Source organism: Eucalyptus grandis, chromosome 2 (genome assembly GCF_016545825.1).
Source record: "Eucalyptus grandis isolate ANBG69807.140 chromosome 2, ASM1654582v1, whole genome shotgun sequence".
NCBI classification, from domain to species: Eukaryota; Viridiplantae; Streptophyta; class Magnoliopsida; order Myrtales; family Myrtaceae; genus Eucalyptus; species Eucalyptus grandis.
The window spans coordinates 39,443,708-39,465,495 of NC_052613.1; the positions used below are offsets into that span (position 1 = coordinate 39,443,708).

At 41.2% G+C, this 21,788-nt stretch overlaps 6 protein-coding genes across 6 annotated transcripts; all 6 read right to left on the bottom strand.

Annotated features, from left to right (window-relative positions):
* Positions 1-215: 215 nt before the first annotated feature.
* LOC104432756 (zinc finger protein ZAT8) lies at positions 216-1,005 on the bottom strand. Its single transcript, XM_010045279.3, has one exon. It carries the CDS (start codon positions 923-925, stop codon positions 398-400), a length of 528 nt encoding a protein of 175 aa, XP_010043581.1. The 5' UTR covers positions 926-1,005; the 3' UTR covers positions 216-397.
* Positions 1,006-5,181: 4,176 nt separating this feature from the next.
* LOC104432758 (zinc finger protein ZAT8) lies at positions 5,182-5,916 on the bottom strand. Its single transcript, XM_010045280.3, has one exon. It carries the CDS (start codon positions 5,836-5,838, stop codon positions 5,311-5,313), a length of 528 nt encoding a protein of 175 aa, XP_010043582.2. The 5' UTR covers positions 5,839-5,916; the 3' UTR covers positions 5,182-5,310.
* A 4,003-nt stretch (positions 5,917-9,919) lies between these two features.
* On the bottom strand, positions 9,920-10,721 carry LOC104432759 (zinc finger protein ZAT8). The gene has a single exon (XM_010045281.3). It carries the CDS (start codon positions 10,643-10,645, stop codon positions 10,118-10,120), a length of 528 nt encoding a protein of 175 aa, XP_010043583.2. The 5' UTR covers positions 10,646-10,721; the 3' UTR covers positions 9,920-10,117.
* Positions 10,722-13,095: 2,374 nt separating this feature from the next.
* On the bottom strand, positions 13,096-13,846 carry LOC104432760 (zinc finger protein ZAT11). The gene has a single exon (XM_010045282.3). The coding sequence runs from the start codon at positions 13,752-13,754 to the stop codon at positions 13,227-13,229; it is 528 nt and encodes a 175-aa protein (XP_010043584.2). The 5' UTR covers positions 13,755-13,846; the 3' UTR covers positions 13,096-13,226.
* A 5,178-nt stretch (positions 13,847-19,024) lies between these two features.
* On the bottom strand, positions 19,025-19,813 carry LOC104432761 (zinc finger protein ZAT12). The gene has a single exon (XM_010045284.3). The coding sequence runs from the start codon at positions 19,670-19,672 to the stop codon at positions 19,154-19,156; it is 519 nt and encodes a 172-aa protein (XP_010043586.1). The 5' UTR covers positions 19,673-19,813; the 3' UTR covers positions 19,025-19,153.
* A 1,237-nt stretch (positions 19,814-21,050) lies between these two features.
* Positions 21,051-21,771, bottom strand: LOC104432763 (zinc finger protein ZAT8). The gene has a single exon (XM_039307797.1). It carries the CDS (start codon positions 21,679-21,681, stop codon positions 21,163-21,165), a length of 519 nt encoding a protein of 172 aa, XP_039163731.1. The 5' UTR covers positions 21,682-21,771; the 3' UTR covers positions 21,051-21,162.
* Between the last annotated feature and the right edge of the window lie 17 nt (positions 21,772-21,788).

A 21,788-nucleotide genomic window follows, 5' to 3' on the forward strand; every position in this document is an offset into this window, starting at 1 on the left:
CAATTCCTTCTGCAGTATATGAATGTAAATAGAAGAAAATCTTGCCCTCGAAGCCCTCGTACGCAGTCGTATCGCTTACGTTCAGTTCCAAATTGCCGTTGTCATTACACAGAGCACACACTTTGGATGTTAATCATCTTCGGTTCAAACGAAGAGGCCAACAAGAAAAAGTGCAGCCGCATACGTACTCGCTGGCCTCTAAGACTCAGGACCACTAAAACTGCAGAACCCCCCATCTCGTTCAAATACGATATGCGTTCATGAAACAAATGAATATCGTTGCGAAATACAGTCTCTGATTCAAAATATCAATCAATGAATCCAAAATAGGGAAAAAAAAGGAACAGTTGGGCACCGACTAAAAACTGCTTTGTACACAATCTACGCTCTCTAAGCCCTACAAAACGAGATCTAGCACCAATGGCGGCGCAACCTTCCCTAAACGCAAGGTCAAGTCGTCCTCCATCGGCAACGAGTTCAAATCCAAGCCCGTGACTCTCTTGCTGTTTGATTTCTTCAACACTGGCACAGGCTTTGCGGCTGCTGCTGCCAAGCTTTCCAGCATGGCCGCCCTGTGCCTCCTCATGTGACCGCCGAGGGCTTGGCCCATCGGGAAATCGAGGCCGCATATCGAGCACTCGTGCGTCTTCGGCTTAGCCGGCGAGGAATCTGCTGCGTGGCCGAGGTGGAAGAGGTCGCCGGAGATCAGCTTCGGCTTCTTGTGGCTTGCTTTGTGCCCTCCGAGCGCCTGGAACGAGGAGAATTCGCGGTTGCAAGTCTTGCACGCGAACATTCGCTCGGTAGGCCGCGATTTGCGGTCCGGCGACGCCGAGTCGGTGCTCTCGCCAACTCGGGAGAGGAGCATCAAGCAATTGACCCTGGCCAGGGCTTCGACCTCCGTGTCCTCTCTGTCTCTCTTCACCATCTCTGGAAGTCTGTAGTAGAGAATGTGAAATCGGAGTGTCTGATTTTTCTGGTTTCTTCTTTTGCTTGCTGAGTCGGGATGAATGGTTTGACAGTGTGTGGAGGAGTGCGAGTCTTATATATAGGACGAGAGGCGGGGGCGGGTGATGACCTATTCGCTTACGCTTAGCTGAAGTGACGAAAAGGCCCTCGAGTTTCTCGCGGAAAGTCTGGCAGCTTTGCGTGAAGATGAAGGGCAAACGTGGCAATGTGAGCCGCCGAAGGAGGGAGAGCAAGGATAGCGTGTGAACGCGTGTGAAACCGGGGAAAGTCGTTACGAGCGACCGAGGCTGAAGTTTCTTTGTCTTTTCTGGAAGCTTTTTAGCTCGCGCTGTTGGTGTTGTACGACCAATCAAGGCGCGTGTGCAAGAATATCGGGAAATTGAACTCTTTTTCATTCCCTAAAATTTTGTGACAGCAAATCAGACTATTCCGAAGTCCTTCTAGGGTCTTCTAGTCTAATATTGACAGGAGGAAATTATTTCCTCATCTCAGCATTGGCTGGATTTTGATCTAAAACTACTTAGGAAAATATATCATAAGAGATAAAAAAAAATGGGACTTGGAAAATTAATAATTCAAGACTTATAATCTAAAACCGTGTAAAATTTTGTGAGATTATTATTAATTATTCTAAAAATTCAAATAGTTAAATAAAGTTGTGCTTAATATTTAAGCATAATAATGCTTTCTATTTCTCACTCATTGATTCCACGAGATACATTAAGGAACACCATTGCGACGAGATGAACTAATTAATGTATTTTGAAAGGATGTGGAGAAAGTATGATGGGCATCTAAGGCCAAGACCTAAAGAGCACAGTGTATATCAAAAAGCTAATTAAGTAGCTAAAAACCTTAAAAGGCGGTCCATACGAGTGCGGGGTACTAGGAAGGAATTAACTCACACGCCAAGAAAGAGCGTGGACAGTGCCGTCGCTCTGGAATCGCAGCGTTTAGCAAGGGGGCGCGTCATCCGAGACGTCATCCGACAGCAGCCAGGCGAATCGATGATATAAGAGGGATCGGGGGAGCGTAAGTCGTGACATCACCGCACTTATTCAATTGACAAACCGGCGATTAGATGGTCCGTTGCTACAAAAATAGAATGCAAGGCTAAATTCACACGTATCCGAGATCACCTAACACAAGTCCCCAAACACTTTTAGCAAATCTCCAATTTTGTAGTGTGAACGCTAAGAGACTGACACTTTCCACCATTAGTAGTTGAGTATAGCGTTAGCAGACTTTTCTCTGTATATGGCTTATTCAATATCTTGTACAGAGAATTCCACCTTGTCCGTGCATCTAGAGGAATTCCCAATTTGCCTTCCTTATGTCATGTAGAGGATCCCTAACTCTTGATCCCCAAATATGGTGGATTCAACATATTGAATCTGCCCACGCATGGTGGCAAATGAATAATAAAGCTAGCTTATTTGCACAAATTACCGCAGTAGTGTTGGCACCTAAATTTGTAATTATTTAGAAATTAATCATGGCAAGGTTATGATTTTGCTTGCTTGAGGTGTTTGTGTTCGCCATATCTCTAGTATTTATTTATTACTTTGATTTGTCGAGTGTTACATTATTAATTGCGTACTCACATGATTACCCATTGCATGTTAATGGCTTAGAACGAAACTGACCAATGCTGCCTACAAAATATTTTTGAAATAAAAAGCAAAGACATTGACATGATGTTTGATTAATCTTGGCATAGCCAAATACCCGTATCCACGAATCTTTGGCTCACATAGGTAAAGTGCTCTCCCATGTTGATTAGTGACAGTACAAATAACTGATTAGTGGCGACTTCTGAATAAACTGATTAACATGTTAAGCTAATTAAATTAAAAGATGAAAGTTGTGTTTGGTATGGGTTTGGAAGAGACCATGCTATGTTTGTAGGAGAGAGGCATTTCACTTCTCTATCTTAAACAGTTAAACAATGCAATTAATCCATTGTTTAACCCCCTTGAACCTAAATAATTTGGAGAATTTCTTTTGACTTAACTCTGTTAAGAACCACCCCATGTTGGGGTAGAATTTAGTTAAAGTTAACTTTACTAGGTGAGAAAAATGGATAAAACTTTCTTTTTTTCACTTGCATAAATCTTCAAATGCCTTATTGCAGATGAACTCCAACGAAAATTCAATTGCCTTATGATGATGAATAGCATTTCTTTCGCTATCATATACACTTTTATCCATTGCATAGCTCAATTGAGCCCAAAAATTCATTTTTAAACCCAATTGGTGATTATTCCCCACATTAGGGCAAAGTAGTTGAGTTACCGCATTGAGACACCATGCTTTGAAGGGTCGACCGAAGATGAAGACCATGAGAGTTTAGAAACATTGAATTGTTCAAGAGCTTATGGCACCGTGAAAGCCCGAGTCTAACTAGTCATTGAGTATATAAAAAAAATGTGTTGAAAAAGTCGAAAAAAGAAATTCACAGAAAAAAAATGATTGACCAAAGGCCCAATTATTGGAAAAGAATGATAGATGTGGTTGAAGGCCAAGTTTGTAAAAATCATCCCCAACGGAGAAGCAATGATCTGCCCAGTTGCAAAAAGCAAGTGTTGGATTCTTATCGGCGATTGAGCATCTACTAGGGGTGAGCATGGTTCTAGGGTAGAACCTGGAACTGAGGAATCGAACTAGTTGGAATATGTTCGGTCTTAGGTTTCAAAATATATAAGGTAGGTTCCAAGTTTCAAAAATTAAAAAACCTGTCTCGACGAGTAGGTTTAGGATTTTAGGTAGGTGGAATCTGAAACCTAAAACTTCGAACTTGGAATAAGTTTGTGTTTGTGTGTGTGTCCAGGGTAGAACCGAACTGAGGAATCAAACTAGTTGGAATATGTTCAGTTTTAGGTTTCAAAATATATAAGGTAGGTTCCAAGTTTCAAAAATTAAAAAACCTATCTCAACAAGTAGGTTTCGGATTTTAAGTAGGTGGAATCTGAAACCTAAAACTTAGAACTTGGAACAAGTGTGTGTGTGTGTGTGTGTGTGTGTTTTTTCTATGTCTTCGCATGATCTTATTCAATGGCGTCCAATGATGAGTGTATAATATAAAATCATTAGTCAAAGTTTCAATTTTATGATCGAGACTTTTATTTTGCTAATGTTTCTTCGCGTGTCCAAAAGTAAGTTGTGATCGGTGAATTGTAACAATAAGCAATGATCATTAAATAATGTGATAATTTATTGTAATCATTCAATTAATAATATATATGGAATCTGGGTAAATTTTGGAGCCAACCTTAGAATATATGATAGGGTAGGTTTTAGGTTTCAGGTTCTGAAAAATGAGGAATTTGTTTTAATGAGTAGGTTTCAAGTTCCAAGTGAAATTTGTATGAAACTTGAAACCGCTCATCCTTAGCATCTATAGGAGAAGATAATCCTCAATGAAGGAGAAGATTGGTAATGATGCCAAAATGATTACTAGCTTCAAACCCTACAATGAAAAAAATCTTTGAGCTAACAAGTCATTTCATTTTTCAATCCATTAGGCATTAACTAAGCCTACAAAACATACCTTACAAAACCTCTTTAGTGGATTATGACACTTGAATTAACATAGGAGATTCAAATATCAAAAGCCTCACTGGAAAAAGTATAAATAAAATTGTTTTTGTCTCATATAATTGTTGCTATGCCATTTTGTCTTCTTTAACTTTTCCAAGTTGAAATACTATATTATCTAAAATCGCTAAAGGATATTTTTTTTTCATCTCCTCTTTAGCCATTTCTAACTTCTAAAACTTAATGGTTTTTGCATTATCCAGAACTTTCAGATCACCAATGATGGACGCCATTCAGATTCTTCCACAACATCAATTGGTATAATTAAGAAAAGAACGAATAGCGTCAAATCACATCGTATGTTTAGCAGCTTAATATAAAGGTTTCTGTATTTTGATGTGTTCAGTGCTTTAGCCTTTTATATCCGTGGCTTTTCATTTCTTCCTTAATGTTCCTTAGCTGGCCACACTATCAAAACATTTGTTACATAGAGCACACACTTCAGATGTTAATCACCTTTCGGATCAAACAAAGAGGCCAACAAGAAAAAGTGCAGCCGCAAACGGACTCGCTGGCATCTAAGACTCAGCACCACGAAAACTGGAGAACGTAATCTACCGGGTATAACCCCCACTCCTCTCGTTCAAATACAATATGCGCGCATGAAACAAATTAATATCCATGCGAAACCCAGTCTCTGATTCAAAATATCAATCAATGAATACAAAAAAGAAGGAAAAAAAAAAGAAAAAGAAATGGCCAGGCACCGACTAAAAACTGCTCTGTACACAGTCTACCTTCTAAGCCCTACAAAACGAGATCAAGCACCAACGGCGGCGCAACCTTTCCTAAACGCAAGGTCAAGTCGTCCTGCATCGGCAACGAGTTCAAATCGAAGCCCGTGACTCTCTTGCTGTTTGATTTCTTCAACACTGGCACAGGCTTTGCGGCCGCTGCTGCCAAGCTTTCCAGCATGGCCGCCCTGTGCTTCCTCATGTGACCGCCGAGGGCTTGGCCCATCGGGAAATCGAGGCCGCATATCGAGCACTCGTGCGTCTTTGGCTTGGCCGGCGAGGAATCTGCTGCGTGGCCGAGGTGGAAGAGATCGCCGGAGATCAGCTTCTGCTTCTTGTGGCTGGCTTTGTGCCCTCCGAGCGCCTGGAACGAGGAGAATTCGCGGTTGCAAGTCTTGCACGCGAACATTCGCTCTGTAGGGTGCGATTTGCGGTCCGGCGACGCCGAGTCGGTGCTCTCGCCAACACGGGAGAGGAGCATCAAGCAATTGGCCCTGGCCAGGGCTTCGACCTCCGTGTCCTCTCTGTCTCTCTTCACCATCTCTGGAAGTCTGTAGTGGAGAATGTGAAATCGGGGTGTCTGATTTTTCTGGTTTCTTCTTTTGCTTGCTGAGTCGGGAGGAATGATCTGACCGTGTGTGGAGGAGTGCGAGTCTTATATATAGGACGAGAGGCCAGGGGCGGGTGATGACCTATCCGCTTACGCTTAGCTGAAGTGACGAAAAGGCCCTCGAGTTTCTCGCGGAAAGTCTGGCAGTTTTGCGTGAAGATGAAGGGCAAACATGGCAATGTGAGCCGCCGAAAGAGGAGAGCGAGAATAGCGTGTGAACGCGTGTGAAATTGGGGAAAGTCGTGACGAGTGACCGAGGCTGAAGTTTCTTTGTCTTTTCTAGAAGCTTTTTAGCTCGCGCTGTTGGTGTTGTACGACCAATCAAGGCGCGTGTGCAAGAATATCGGGAAATTTAACTCTTTTTCGTTCCGTAACATTTTGAGACAGCAAATCAGACTATTCCGAAGACCTTCTAGGGTCTTCTAGTCTAATATCCTCAGCATTCGCTGGATTTTGATCTAAAATTACTTATGAAAATATATCATAAGAGATAAAAAATGGGACTTGAAAATTATGAATTCAAGACTTTCTAATCTAAAATCATGTAAAATTTTGTGATATTATTATTAATTATTTTAAAAACTCAAATTGTTAAATGAAAATTGTGCTTAATATTTAAGTATAATAATGCTTTCTACTTCTCACTTGTTGATTCGCACGAAATACATTAAGGAACACGAAACTAGGCCGATATTTCTCTCCCAGTGCGATGAAATAAACTAATCAATGTATTTTGGAAGGAAGTGGAGAAAGTATGATGGGCATCTGAGGCCAAGACCTAAAGAACACGGTGTATATCAAAAAGCTAATTAAGTAGCTAAAAACCTTAGAAGGCGGTTTTATACGAGTGCGGGGTACTAGGAAGGAACTAACTCGCGCCAATAAAGAATGTGGACGGTGCCGTCGCTTTGGAATCACAACATTTGGGGCTAGTCATCCGAGACGTCTTCCGACAGCAGCCAGATGAATTGATGACATAGAGGGAATGGGGGAGCATAAGTCGTGACGTCACTGCACTTAGTCAATAGAAAAACCTGCTATTAGATGGTCCATTGCTACAAAAATAGAATGCAAGGCTAAATTCACACGCATCCGAGATCACTTAACACAAGTCCCCAAACACTTTAGCAAATCTCCAATTTTGTTTTGTGAACGGTAAGAGACTGACACTTTCCATCATAAGTAGTTGAGTACAGCGTCAGCACACTCTTCTCGTTTCATGGCTTATTCAATATCTTGTACAGGGAATTCCACCTTGTCTGTGCATCTAGAGGAATTCCCAATTTGCCTTCCTTGCTTCATGTAGAGGATCCCTAACTCTTGATCCCCAAATATGGTGGATTCAAAATATTGAACCTGGCCACGTATGGTGGCAATAGAATAATAAAACTAGCTTATTTGCACAAATTACCACAGTAGTGTTGGCACCTAAATTTGCAATTATTTAGAAATTAATCATGGCAAGGTTATGATTTTGCTTGCTTGAGGTGTTTGTGTTTGCCATATCTCTAGTATTTATTTATTACTTTGATTTGTTGAGTGTTACATTATTAGTTGCATACTCACATGATTACCCATTACATGTTAATGGCTTAGAATGAAAACTGGCCAATGTTGCCTACAAAATATTTTCGAAATAAAAAGGAAAGACATTGACATGATGTTTGATTAATTTTGGCATAGCCAAATCCCCGTATCCATGAATCTTTGGCTCACATAGGTAAAGTGCTCTCCTATGTTGATTAGTGACAGTATTAATAACTGATTAGTGGCGACTTCTGAATAAACTAATTAACATGTTAAGCTAATTAAATTAAAAGATGAAAGTTGTATTTGGTATGGGTTTGGAAGAGACCATGCTATGTTTGTGGGAGAGAGGCATTTCACTTATCTATCTTAAACAGTTAAACAATGCAAATAATCCATTGTTTAACCCCCTTGAACCTAAATAATTTGGAGAATTTCTTTTGACTTAACTCTGTTAAGAACCACTCCATGTTGGGGTAGAATTCAGTTAAAGTTAACTTTACCAGGTGAGAAAAATGGATAAAACTTTCTTTTCTCACTTGCATAAATCTTCAAATGCCGATTGCGAGATGAACTCCGACGAAAATTCAATTGCCTTATAATGATGAATAGCATTTCTTTCGCTATCATATACACTTTTATCCATTGCATAGCTCAATTGAGCCTGAAAATTCATTTTAAAACCCAATTGGTGATTATTCCCCACATTAGGGCAGAGTAGTTGAGTTACCGCATTGAGACACCATGCTCTGAAGGGTCGATCGAAGATGAAGACCATGAGAGTTCAGAAACATTGAATTGTGCAAGAGCTTATGGCACCGTGAAAGTCCGAGTCTAACTAGTCATTGAGTATATTGAAAAAATGTGTTGAAAAAGTCGAAAAAAGAACTTCACAAAAAAAAATGATTGGCCATAGGCCCAATTATTGGAAAAGAATGATAGATGTGGTCGAAGGCCAAGTTTGTAAAAATCATCCCCAATAGAGAAGCAATGATCTGCCCAATTGCAAAAAGCAAGTGTTGGATACTCATAGTCGATAAAGCATCTACTAGGAGTGAGCATGGTTCCAGGGTAGAACCTGGAATTGATGAATCGAACTAGTTGGAATATGTTCAGTTTTAGGTTTCAAAACATATAAGGCAGGTTCTAGGTTTCAAAAATGAAAAAAACCTGTCTCGACAATTTTAGGTCTAAAACTTCGAACTTGGAATAAGTTTGTGTTTGTGTGTGTTTTAGGAATATGTTGGAATTTGAAACCTAAAACTTAGAACTTGGAACAAGTTTGTGACTTAGAACTTGGAACAAGTTTGTGTGTGTGTGTGTGTGTTTTTTTTTTCTATGTCTTCGCATGATCCTATTCAATGGTGTCCAATGATGAGTGTATAACATAAAACCATTAGTCAAAGTTTCAATTTTATGATTGAGATTTTTATTTTGCTAACGTTTCTCTGCGTGTCCAAAAATAAGTTGTGATTAGTGAATTGTAGCAATAAGCAATGATCATTAAAGAATGCGATAATTTATTGTAATCATTCAATTAATAATATATATGGAATCAGGTAAATTTTAGAGCCAACTTTGGAACCTATGATAGGGTAGGTTTTAGGTTTCAGGATATGCAAGATAGGTTTCAGGTTTCGAAAAATAAGGAACTTCTTTTAATGAGTAGGTTTCAAGTTCCAATTGAAATTTGTATGAAACTTGAAACCGCTTATCCTTAGCATCTACATGCAAATATAATCCTCAATGAAGAAGAAGATTGGTAACGATGTCAAAATGATTACTAGCTTCAAACCCTACAATGAAAAAAATCTTTGAGCTAACAAGTCCTTTCCTTTTTCAATCCATTAGGCATTAACTAAGCCTACAAAACGTACCTTACAAAATCTCTTTAGTGGATTATGACACTTGAATTAACATAGGAGATTCAAATATCAAAAGCCTCATTGGAAAAAGTACTGATAAAATTGTTTTTATCTCATATAATTGTTGCTATGTCATTTTGTGTTCTTTAACTTTTCCAAGTTGAAATACTATATTATCTAAAATTGCTAAAGGATATTTTTTTTCCATCTCCTCTTTAGCCATTTCTAACTTCTAAAATTTAATGGTCTTTGCATTATCCAAAACTTTCGGATCACCAATGATGGACGCCATTCAGATTCTTCCACAACATCAATTGGTATAATTAAGAAAAGAACTAATAGCGTCAAATCAATCACATCACATTGTATGTTTAGCAGCTTAATATAAATGTTTCTGTATTTTGATGTGTTCAGTGCTTTAGCCTTTTATATCCATGGCTTTTCATTTCTTCCTTAATGTTCCTTAGCTGGCCACACTATCAAAACATTTGTTACATAGAGCACACACTTCAGATGTTAATCACCTTCGGATCAACCAAAGAGGCCAACAAGAAAAAGTGCAGCCGCAAACGGACTCGCTGGCATCTAAGACTCAGCACCACGAAAACTGGAGAACGTAATCTACCGGGTAGATTCTACCCCCCACTCCTCTCGTTCAAATACAATATGCGCGCATGAAACAAATTAATATCCATGCGAAACCCAGTCTCTGATTCAAAATATCAATCAATGAATACAAAAAAGAAGGAAAAAAAAAGAAAAAGAAATGGCCAGGCACCGACTAAAAACTGCTCTGTACACAGTCTACCTTCTAAGCCCTACAAAACGAGATCAAGCACCAAAGGCGGCGCAGCCTTTCCTAAACGCAAGGTCAAGTCGTCCTCCATCGGCAACGAGTTCAAATCCAAGCCCGTGACTCTCTTGCTGTTTGATTTCTTCAACACTGGCACAGGCTTTGCGGCCGCTGCTGCCAAGATTTCCAGCATGTTCGCCCTGTGCTTCCTCATGTGACCGCCGAGGGCTTGGCCCATCGGGAAATCGAGGCCGCATATCGAGCACTCGTGCGTCTTTGGCTTGGCCGGCGAGGAATCTGCTGCGTGGCCGAGGTGGAAGAGATCGCCGGAGATCAGCTTTTGCTTCTTGTGGCTGGCTTTGTGCCCTCCGAGCGCCTGGAACGAGGAGAATTCGCGGTTGCAAGTCTTGCACGCGAACATTCGCTCTGTAGGGTGCGATTTGCGGTCCGGCGACGCCGAGTCGGTGCTCTCGCCAACACGGGAGAGGAGCATCAAGCAATTGGCCCTGGCCAGGGCTTCGACCTCCGTGTCCTCTCTGTCTCTCTTCACCATCTCTGGAAGTCTGTAGTAGAGAATGTGAAATCTGGGTGTCTGATTTTTCTGGTTTCTTCTTTTGCTTGCTGAGTCGGGAGGAATGATCTGACCGTGTGTGGAGGAGTGCGAGTCTTATATATAGGACGAGAGGCCAGGGGCGGGTGATGACCTATCCGCTTACGCTTAGCTGAAGTGACGAAAAGGCCCTCGAGTTTCTCGCGGAAAGTCTGGCAGTTTTGCGTGAAGATGAAGGGCAAACATGGCAATGTGAGCCGCCGAAAGAGGGAGAGCGAGAATAGCGTGTGAACGCGTGTGAAATTGGGGAAAGTCGTGACGAGTGACCGAGGCTGAAGTTTCTTTGTCTTTTCTAGAAGCTTTTTAGCTCGCGCTGTTGGTGTTGTACGACCAATCAAGGCGCGTGTGCAAGAATATCGGGAAATTTAACTCTTTTTCATTCCCTAAAATTTTGCGACAGCAAATCAGACTATTCCGAAGACCTTCTAGGGTCTTCTAGTCTAATATGACATTGTCTGGATTTTGATCTAAAACTACTTATGAAAATATATCATAAGAGATAAAAAAATGGGACTTGGAAAATTATGAATTCAAGACCTTCTAATCTAAAATCATGAAAATTTTGTGAAATTATTATTAATTATTCTAAAACTCGAATTGTTAAATGAAAGTTGTGCTTAATATTTAAGCATAATAATGCTTTCTATTTCTCACTCATTGATTCCCACGAAATACTTTAAGGAACATGAAATTAGGCCAATATTTCTCTTCCATTGCAATGAGATGAACTAATCAATGTATTTTAGGAGGACGTGGAGAAAATATGATGGGCAAATGAGGCCAAGACCTAAAGAACACGGTGTATATCAAAAAGCTAATTAAGTAGCTAAAAACCTTAAAAGCCGGTCCATGCGAGTGTGGGGTACTAGGAAGGAATTAACTCACGCGCCAAGAAAGAACATGTACAGAGCTGTCGCTCTGGAATTGCAACGTTTAGCGAGGGGGCGAGTCATGCGAGACGTCATCCGACAGCAGCCAGGCGAATCGATGACATAGAGGGAATGGGGGAGTGTAAGTCGTGACGTCACCGCACTTATTCAATAGACAAACCGGCGATTAGATGGTCCTTTGCTAAAATAGAATGCAAGGCTAAATTCACACGTATCCGAGATCACCAAACACAAGTCCCCACACACTTTTAGCAAATGTCCAATTTTGTGGTGTGAACGGTAAGAGACTGACACTTTCCACCATGAGTAGTTGAGTACAGCGTCAGCAGACTCTTCTCATTACATGGCTTCTTCAATATCTTGTACAGGGAATTCCACCTTGTCTGTGCATCTAGAGGAAGTTCCCAATTTGCCTTCCTTGTGTCATGTAGAGGATCCCTAACTCTTGATTTCCAAATATGGTGGATTCAACGTATTGAACCTGCCACGAACGGTGGCAATAGAATAATAAAACTAGCTTACATGCACAAATTACTGCAATAGTATTGGCCCCTAAATTTACAATTATTTGGAAATTAATCATGGTAAGGTTATGATTTTGTTTGCTTGAGGTATTTGTGTTCACCATATCTCTAGTTTTATTAATTGCTTTGATTTATCGAGTGTTACATTATTAATTGCATACTTGCACGATTACCCATTGCATGTTAAAGGCTTAAAACGAAAATTGGCCAATGCTGCCTGCAAAATATTTTGAAATAAAGAGGAAAGACATCGACATGATGTTCAATTAATCTTGGCATAGATGAATCTCCGTTTCCATGAATCTTTGGCTCACATAGGTAAAGTGCTCTCGCACGCTGATTAGTGACAGTACCGGTAACTAATTATGACGACTTCTGAATAAACTGATTAACATTTTAAGCTAATTAAATTAAAAGATGAAAGTTGTCTGAATAAACTGATTAATATGTTAAGCTAATTAAATTAAAAGATGAAAGTTGTCTGAATAAACTGATTAACATGTTAAGCTAATTAAATTAAAATATGAACGTTGTGTTTCGTATGGATTTGGAAGAGTCCATGCTATGTCTTTGGAGAGAGGCATTTCACCAGTGGTGGACACTAGTTAGATTCCTCCACAACATCAATATGTATAATTAAGTAAATAACGAATAGCATCAAATCACAATAGGTATAATTAAGTAAATAACGAATAGCATCAAATCACATCGTATGTCTAGCAGCTCGATATAAAGGGTTTTGTATATTGATGTTTTCAGTGCTTTAGCCATTTATATCCATGGCTTTTCGTTTGTTACACAGAGCACACACTTCAGATGTTAATCATCTTCTAATCAAACAAAGTGGCCAACAAGAAAAAGTGCAGGCGCAAACGGACTCGCTGGCATCTAAGACTCAGCACCACGAAAACTGGATAACGTAATCTACCCCTCACTCCTCTCGTTCAAATACAATATTCGTGCGTGAGACAAATGAATATCCATGCACAACCCAGTCTCTGATTCAAAATATCAATCAATGAATACAAAAAGGGAAAAAAAGAAAAAGAAAAAGGAACAGTTGGGCACCGACTAAAAACTGCTCTGTACACAATCTACGTTCTCTAAGCCCTACAAAACGAGATCTAGCACCAAAGGTGGCGCAACCTTCCCTAAACGCAAGGTCAAGTCGTCCTCCATTGGCGACGAGTTCAAATCCAAGCCCATGACCCTCTTGCTGTTCGATTTCTTCAACACCGGCACGGGCTTTGGGGCCACCGCCGCCAAGCTCTCCAGCATGGCGGCCCTGTGCCTCCTCACGTGACCGCCAAGGGCTTGGCCAATCGGGAACTCGAGGCCGCATATCGAGCACTCGTGCTTCTTCGGCTTGGCCGGCGAGGAATACGCTGCGTGGCCGAGGTGTAAGAGGTCGCCGGAGATAAGCTTTGGCTTCTTGTGGCTGGCTCTGTGCCCTCCGAGCGCCTGGGAGGACGAGAACTCGCGGTTGCACGTCTTGCACTTGAACATTCGCTCCGTAGGCCGCGATTTGTGATTCGGCGACGACGAGTTGGTGCTCTCGCCGACTTGGGAGAGGAGCATCAAGCAATTGGCCCTGGCCAGGGCTTCGACCCCCGCGTCCTCTCTGTCTCTCTTCACCATCTCTTGAAGTCTGTAGTAGAGGATGTGAAATCGGAGTGTCTGATTTTTCTGGTTTCCTTCTTTTGCTTGCTCTGCTGAGTCGGGATGACTGGTACGACAGTGTGAAGTGGAGTGCGGGCGAGTCTTCTAAATATAGGACGAGAAGCGAGGGGCGAGGGATGACCTACGCGCTTACGCTAACTGAAGTGACGAAAAGGCCCTCGAGTTTCTTGGGGAATGAGTAGGAAGGACAGTGATATCGTGGCAGCTTTGCGCGAAGATGAAGGGCAAACGTGGCAGCCTGTGCCGCCAAAGGGAGAGCTAGGATACCGTGTGAACGCGTGTGAAAACTGGGCAAGTCGTCACAGGTGAGCGAGGCGGTACTTGCTTTGACTTTTCTAAAAGCTTTTCGCCTGCACTGTTGGAGTTGTACGCGCCGTCGAGGCGTGTGTACAAGAATATCCGGACAATGAACTCTTTTTTATTCCGTAGAAATTTGCGAGACGAATTTAGACTGTTCCGAAGACCTTCTAGTCTAATATCACAAGAGGAAATTTAATTCCTCCTCGACGTAGGCATAAGAGATAGAAAGAGGGACTTGCAAAATTATGAATTCAAAACGTTCTAGTCTAAGATCGTGTAAAATTTTATGATACCGTTATTAATTATTCTAGTCCAAATGAAAGTTGTGATTTAATATATAAACATACTAATGCATTCTGCTTCTTAGTCATTGATTTCCACGAAAGACATTTAGGAACAAGAAATTAGGTCAATAATTCTCTACCGTTGCAAGGGGATGAACTGACCAATACATTTTGGAAGGACGTGAAAAAACTATGATGGGCATCCGAGGCCAATGCCTAAAGAACACGGTAAATATCAAAAAGCTAATGAACTAGCTAGAAACCCCAAAAGGCGTGGACCATGCTATCGCCATAGAATCGCAACCTTCAGCTAGGGGAGTGAGTCAACGTCACCCGGCAGCGACCAGGCGAATCGATGAAAGAGAGGAAACGGGGAGCGTAAATCGGGACGTGACCGCATTTATTCAATAGACAAACCTGCGATCAAATGGTCCGCAGCTACAAAAATTGGATGTAAGGCTGACTTGCTTCCAAATTCACACGTATCCGAGATCATTTAACACAAAGCATGGGTTACATTATCGAAAATGCGCAACAAGTCCCTAAACACCTTAGCAGATATTCAATCTTGTAGCGTGAACCGCAAGAGAATGGCACCTTTCCGCCATGAGTAGTAGAGTACGGCGTCAACACACTCATCTCATCGCATGACTTCTTCAACATATTGTACGGGGAATTCCACCTCGTTCCGGCATCTAGAGGAAGTTCAAAATTTGCCTTCCTTGTGTCATGTAGAGGACCCCCAACTCCCGATTCCCAAATACAGTGGATTCAACGTATTGAACCTCCCCATGTATAGTGGCAATAGAATAATATAAATTAGCTTACACACCCAAGTTAATACAGTAGTGTTGACACCTAAATTTGCAAATATTTGGAAATTATCCATGGAAAGGTTATGATTTTGCTTGCTTGAGGTATTTGTGTTGGTTATATCTCTAGTATGCATTTATTACTTTGATTTGTTGAGTGTTACATTATTGATAGCGCACTCGCATGATATCCATTGCATGTTAGTGGCTTAGAACTAAAACAGGTAGACACCAACATGTCGTTTGATTAATCTAGCATAATCAAATTGCTATATTCATGACTCTTTGGTTCACATAAGTGCCCTCCCATACTAAATAGTGGCGATACCGATAACTAATTAGTGGTGACTCTTGAATAAACTGATTAACATGTTAAGCTAATTGCATTAAAAGTTAAAAGTTGTGTTTGGTATGGGTTTGGAAGAGTCCATGCTATATCCTTAGGAGAGGCATTTCACTTAGGGGCGAGCAAAAAGAACTACTCGAACTGAGAATTGCTCGAACCAAACCGAATCGAGCAGTTAGGTCTGGTTCCTAGAGACATCGATGATTTTTTGTTTAGTTCCTGGTTCCAGGAGTAGAATTGAGTAACCGGACCGACTATTAATTTTTAAGTTTTCAATTTGTTATTAAATTCATATAAAAATATAATTTAAACTAAAATCTTCATGAAATGGAAAAGTGCTCTAATTCAAGGCCTTTCTTAGTACAAGTGAGAGAGCAATCTCACATGTGGCCAAGAGACCACCGAAACCCTTCCTTGTTCCTTGCCTTTTAAAGAGGAAGCCTACTTTTGCCGCTATTATGGGAATCACTTTTGCTTTCTTTTCCTCTAACTATTAAGATGTTTCAGTTCGCCAAGTTGTCTCTTGCTGGCGCATGGATTTAGTAGCAATTCAAAATGTTGACCTATTCCCACTTCTTCTTGCTATGATTGTGCACTATTCAAGATGACTTGAAGTCAACAGCTTTATTTGAGAGAGAATAGGGAGTAAGGGGATTGGGAAGTCTCCAATTCAGTAGGCGACTTTAGGGGAGCAGCAGGATGGGCTGTGTCTAACTGTCAATGAGAGTTTTGCATCTGTTAGAGTTAAAATACACTATTCAAGAAGAAGCTGCTATTTCATATGATCTAAGGAAGGAAGTGACATTGGGAAAAATAAATGAAATGAAATGACTTTGTCATTTACAGATTCGACACGACCAGTAACACCAAGAACATCAGATACACAAGGAACGGGTATTTCAAAGAGTGCATACGTTTCATGGCACCGCTTACGTTCATAACTCCCCGCTTTCTTCACTCCATGAATGAGAGAAGATAAACTCAGAGATGCTATCTCTTGGTTTGGAGCATCCAATGGTGAGTTCTCTATGAAGTCAGCCTATGATGCCATTTCTAAACTAGAAGGTGGTAGTGTAGGGACTATTTGGAAGACAACATGGTTGTAAGTCCGGGGGGACATGGCCATAACATAAGGCTAGGCACTCGTAGCTTGCTTACAAGCCTTGCCTACTATAATAGTTGTGGCCATGGCCTGAAGGAGCCTTAAGTACTTGTATAATGCTCAAGTTAGGGCTACATAATCAAACTCCCATCTCAGTGATAAGAGCCACACCCTCGTTCCTCACCCCCCCTCTCTCTCTCTTTCTCTCCTCCACCCCCTTTCACCTGCAAGAGACAAGGCCCTCCAAGCCTTCAAGAGTTCCACATTGAGCAAATACTTAGAGAGCATAAGAGAAATTGTCTATGAAACACAAGCCAAGCAACACCTTTAAACATGTTGTCAATGGCCTTCTTAGCCAAGATTGAGCTGGAAATATACGAAGTGTGATCGATGTTTACACAAGTGGAGTTTGATTTTTTTGCACGTGGGAACATGTGTTTCAAACACATGTAATCGGTTTCATTGGACCGCTTGGGAACCAAATTGGACGATTGGTGTAGTTTCATTCAGTTCTAACTTCCTTTGGTTTGAAACTCGATTATGAAAATGGGGAACTAGTCCGGTCCCTAGTTCCAGGTGGAAACTAGACAGCTTGGGAACCAATCACCCCTAATTTCACTCCTCTATCTTAAACAGTGTAGTAATCCATTGTTTAACCCCTTTGAGCCTAAATAATTTGGAGAATTTCTTTGGACCTAACCCTATCAAGAACTACCTCACATTGAGGCATAATTTAGTTAAAGTTGACATTACAAGGTGAGAAAAATGGATAGAACTTTCTTTTTCTCACTTGCATAAATCTTTGAATACCTTATTGCAGATGAACTCAAACGAAAATTTAATTGCCTTATGATGATGAATAACATTTCTTTCACTATCATATACACTTTTATCCGTTGCATAGCTCAATTGATCATGAAAATTCATTTTAAAACCCAATTGATGATCATTCCCCACACTGGGGCAGAGTAGTAAAGTTACCGCATTGATACAGCATGGTCTGAAGCGTTGATTGAAGATGAAGACTCTGAGGGTCCAAAATGTTGAATTGTTCAAGAGCTTATGGTGTCATAAAAGCCCAAGTCTAACTAGTCATTGAGTACACCGAACAAATGTGTTAAAAATTCAAAAAAAAAAAAGAAATTTGATCAGAAAAGGCCCAATTATTAGAAAAGAATGAAGGATGTGCTCGAAGGCCAAGTTTGTAAAAGTCATCCCCAACGGAGAAGCAATGATCTCCCCAGTTGCAAAAAGCAAGTGTTGGATTCTCATAGCCAAATCAACATCTACTAGGGGTGAGTATGGTTTCGGGATAGAACTTGAAACTGAAAAAGAGGACTATTGGGAATATGTCCACTACCAGATTTTAAGGTACACAAGGTGGGTTTCGAGTTCCAAAAATTAGGAAAGCTATCTCGACAGGTAGGTTCTAACTTCTAGGTAAGTAGATACTAGAACCTAAAACTTAGAATTTGGAACAAGTTTGTGCACGCGCGAGTGTGTTATCTATGTCTTCGCGTGATCCTATTCCATTGTGTCCTATGATGAGTGTATAATTTGGAACAACTAGTCTAAGCTTTAATTTTATAATTGAGACATTTATTTTGTTAATATTTCATACTCTCTACGTGTTCAAATATAAGTTGTGATTAGTAGATTGTAGTAATAAATGATGGTCATTAAAAAAAATGTGATAATTTACTGTAATTATTCAATTAATAATATAGGTAGAACTTGGGTAAATCTTGGAACCGGTTACTATGATAGAGTATGTTTCAGGTTTTAGGGTATGCAATTAGGTTTCAAGTTCCAAGAAATAAGGAACGTGTTCTAATAGGTAGGTTCCAAGTTCCATGCAAAACCTATATGAAATGTGGAACTAATCACCTTTGGCATCTACATGAGAGACAACCCCAATGAAGGAGAAGATTGGTAACAATGCCAAAATGATTACCAGCAACAAACCCTCTAGTGAAAAAACCTTTGAGCCAAACGTACATTACAAAATCTCTTCAGCGGATCATGACAATTGAAGTGAGCCAAACGTACATTACAAAATCTCTTCAACGGATCATGACACTTGAAGTAACATAGGAGATTCAAATATTAAGAGACTCACCTAAAAAGTGCAGATAAATTATTTTTATCTCATATAATTGTTATCGTTTCATTTTATTATCTTTTGACTTTTCCAAGTTGAAATACTAAATTATCTAAAATCTTTAAAGGATATTTTTGTCTATCTCCTCCTTAGCCATTTCTAACTTCTAAAACTTAATGGTTAAGCAAATTACCCATCGTGGATACCATTCAGACTCTTCCACAACATCAGCAAGTATAGTTAAGTAAATAATGAGTAGCATCAAATTACATCAAATTACAAATGAATATCCATGCGAAACCCAGTCTGTGATTCAAAATATCAATCAATGAATACAAAAAAAGAAGGAAAAAAAGGAACGGTCAGGCACCGACTAAAAACTGCTCTGTACACAATCTACGTTCTTTAAGCCCTACAAAACGAGATCTGGCACTAAAGGCGGCGCAACCTTTCCTAAACGCAAGGTCAAGTCGTCCTCCATCGGCAACGAGTTCAAATCCAAGCCCCTGACTCTCTTGCTGTTCGATTTCTTCAACACCGGCACAGGCTTTGCGGCGGCCGCCACCAAGCTCTCCAGTATGGCCGCCCTGTGCCGCCTCATGTGACCACCAAGGGCTTGGCCAGTCGGGAAATCGAGGCCGCATATCGAGCACTCGTGCATCTTCAGCTTGGCCGGCGAGGAATCTGCCGTGCGGCCAAGGCGCAAGAGGTCGCCGGAGATCAGCTTTGGCTTCTTGTGGCTGGCTCTGTGCCCTCCGAGCGCCTGGAACGAGGGGAACTCGCGGTTGCACGTCTTGCATGTGAACATCCGCTCTGTAGGCCGCGATTTGCGGTTTGAGTCGGTGCTCCGGCCGATTCGGGAGAGGAGCATCAAGCTGTTGGCCACGGCCAGGGCTTCGACCTCCGTGTCCTCTCTGTCTCTCTTCACCATCTCTGGAAGTCAGTAGTAGAGAATGTGAAATCGGAGTGTCTGATTTTTCTGGTTTCTTCTTTTGCTTGCTGAGTCGGGATGAATGCTCTGACAGTGTGCGGAGGAGCGCGAGTCTTGTAATATAGGACGAGAAGCGAGGGGCGGGTGATGACCTATTCGCTCATGCTTAGCTGAAGTGACGAGAAGGCTCTCGAGTTTCTCACGGAAAGTCTGGCAGCTTTGCGTGAAGATGAAGGGCAAACATGGCAACGTGGGCCGCCGAAGGAGGGAGAACGAGGATACCGTGTGAACGCGTGTGAAACTGGGGAAAGTCGTGACAACTGACAAGTGAGCGAGGCGGTAGTTTCTTTTGTCTTTTCTAGAAGCTTTTAGCTCGCTCTGTTGGTGTTGTACGGCCAGTCAAGGCGCATGTGCAAGAATATCGGGAAATTTAACTCTTTTTCATTCCCTAAAATTTTATGAGAGCAACTCAGACCGTTCCGAAGATAGTCTAATATTACAGGAGGAAATTATTTCCTCCTCTCAACATCGGCTGGATTTTGATTTAAAACTACTCGTGAAAATATATTATAAGAGATAAAAAATGGGACTTCAAAAATTATGAATTCAAGATCTTCTAATCTAAAATCATGTATGAAACTTGGAATCGATCGCTCTTGATATCTACACGAGAAGACAATCCTCGATGAAGGAGAAGATTGGTAACGATGCCAAAATGATTACTAGCTATAATCTGTACAATGAAAAAACCTTTGAGCTAAACGTACCTTATAAAATCTCTTCGGCGGATTATGACACTCCAATTAACATAAGAGTTTCAAATATTAAGAGCCTCACCCAAAAGGTACATATATTATTTTTTATCTCATATAATTGTTGTTATGTCATTTTATCATCTTTTGACATTTCCAAGTTGAAATACTAGATTATCTAAAATCACTAAATGATATTTTGTCCATCCGCTCTTTAGCCATTTCTAACTTCTAAAACTTAATGGTTAAGTAAATCACCCATGGTGGACACCATTCAGATTCTTCCGCAACATCAACATGTATAGTTAAGCAAATAACGAGTAGCGTCAAATTACATCGTATATCTAGAAACTCGATATAAAGGTTTTTGTATTTTGATGTTTTCAGTGCTTTAGCCATTTATATCCATGGCTTTTCATATCTTCCTTACTGTTCCTTAGCTGGCCACACTATTAAAACATTTGTTACATAGAGCACGCACTTCAGATGTTAATCATCTTCGGATCAAACAAAGAGGCCAACAAGAAAAAGTGCAGCCGCAAACGGACTCGCTGGCATCTAAGACTCAGCACCACGAAAACTGGAGAACGTCATCAAACACAATATGCGCGCATGAAACAAATGAATATCAATGCGAAACCCAGTCTCCGATTCAATGAATACAAAAAAGAAGGAAAAACAGGAACGGTCAGGCACCGACTAAAAACTGCTCTGTACACAATTTACGTTTTCTAAGCCCTACAAAACAAGATCTAGCGCCAAAGGCGGCGTAACCTTTCCTAAACGCAAGGTCAAGTCGTCCTCTGTCGGCGACGAGTTCAAATCCAAGCCCATGACTCTCTTGCTGTTCGATTTCTTCAACACCGGCACGGGCTTTGCGGTGGCCGTCGCCAATCTCTCCAGCATGGCGGCCCTGTGCCTCCTCATGTGTCCACCAAGAGCTTGGCCAATCGGGAACTCGAGGCCGCATATCGAGCACTCGTGCTTCTTCGGCTTGGCCTGCGAGGAATCCGCTGCGTGGCCGAGGTGGAAGAGGTCGCCGGAGATCAGCTTCGGCTTCTTGTGGCTGGCTCTGTGCCCTCCCAGCGCCTGGAAGGAGGAGAACTCGCGGTTGCACGTCTTGCACGCGAACATCCGCTCTGTAGGCCACGATTTGCAGTTCGAGTCGCTGCTCTGGCCGACTCGGGAGAGGAGCATCAAGCTGTTGGCCACGGCCAGGGCCTCGACCTCCCTGTCCTCTCTGTCTCTCTTCACCATCTCTGGAAGTCTGTAGTAGAGAATGTGAAATTGAAGCGTCTGATTTTTCTGGTTTCTTCTTTTGCTTGCTGAGTCGGGAAGAATGGTATGAATGGAGAATGGTATGA

What these genes read in the sequence shown, in the direction of transcription:
- LOC104432759 (XM_010045281.3), bottom strand. Translation starts at nt 10,645, where the DNA reads ATGGTGAAGAGAGACAGAGAGGACACGGAGGTCGAAGCCCTGGCCAGG.
- LOC104432756 (XM_010045279.3), bottom strand. Translation starts at nt 925, where the DNA reads ATGGTGAAGAGAGACAGAGAGGACACGGAGGTCGAAGCCCTGGCCAGG.
- LOC104432761 (XM_010045284.3), bottom strand. Translation starts at nt 19,672, where the DNA reads ATGGTGAAGAGAGACAGAGAGGACACGGAGGTCGAAGCCCTGGCCGTG.
- LOC104432758 (XM_010045280.3), bottom strand. Translation starts at nt 5,838, where the DNA reads ATGGTGAAGAGAGACAGAGAGGACACGGAGGTCGAAGCCCTGGCCAGG.
- LOC104432763 (XM_039307797.1), bottom strand. Translation starts at nt 21,681, where the DNA reads ATGGTGAAGAGAGACAGAGAGGACAGGGAGGTCGAGGCCCTGGCCGTG.
- LOC104432760 (XM_010045282.3), bottom strand. Translation starts at nt 13,754, where the DNA reads ATGGTGAAGAGAGACAGAGAGGACGCGGGGGTCGAAGCCCTGGCCAGG.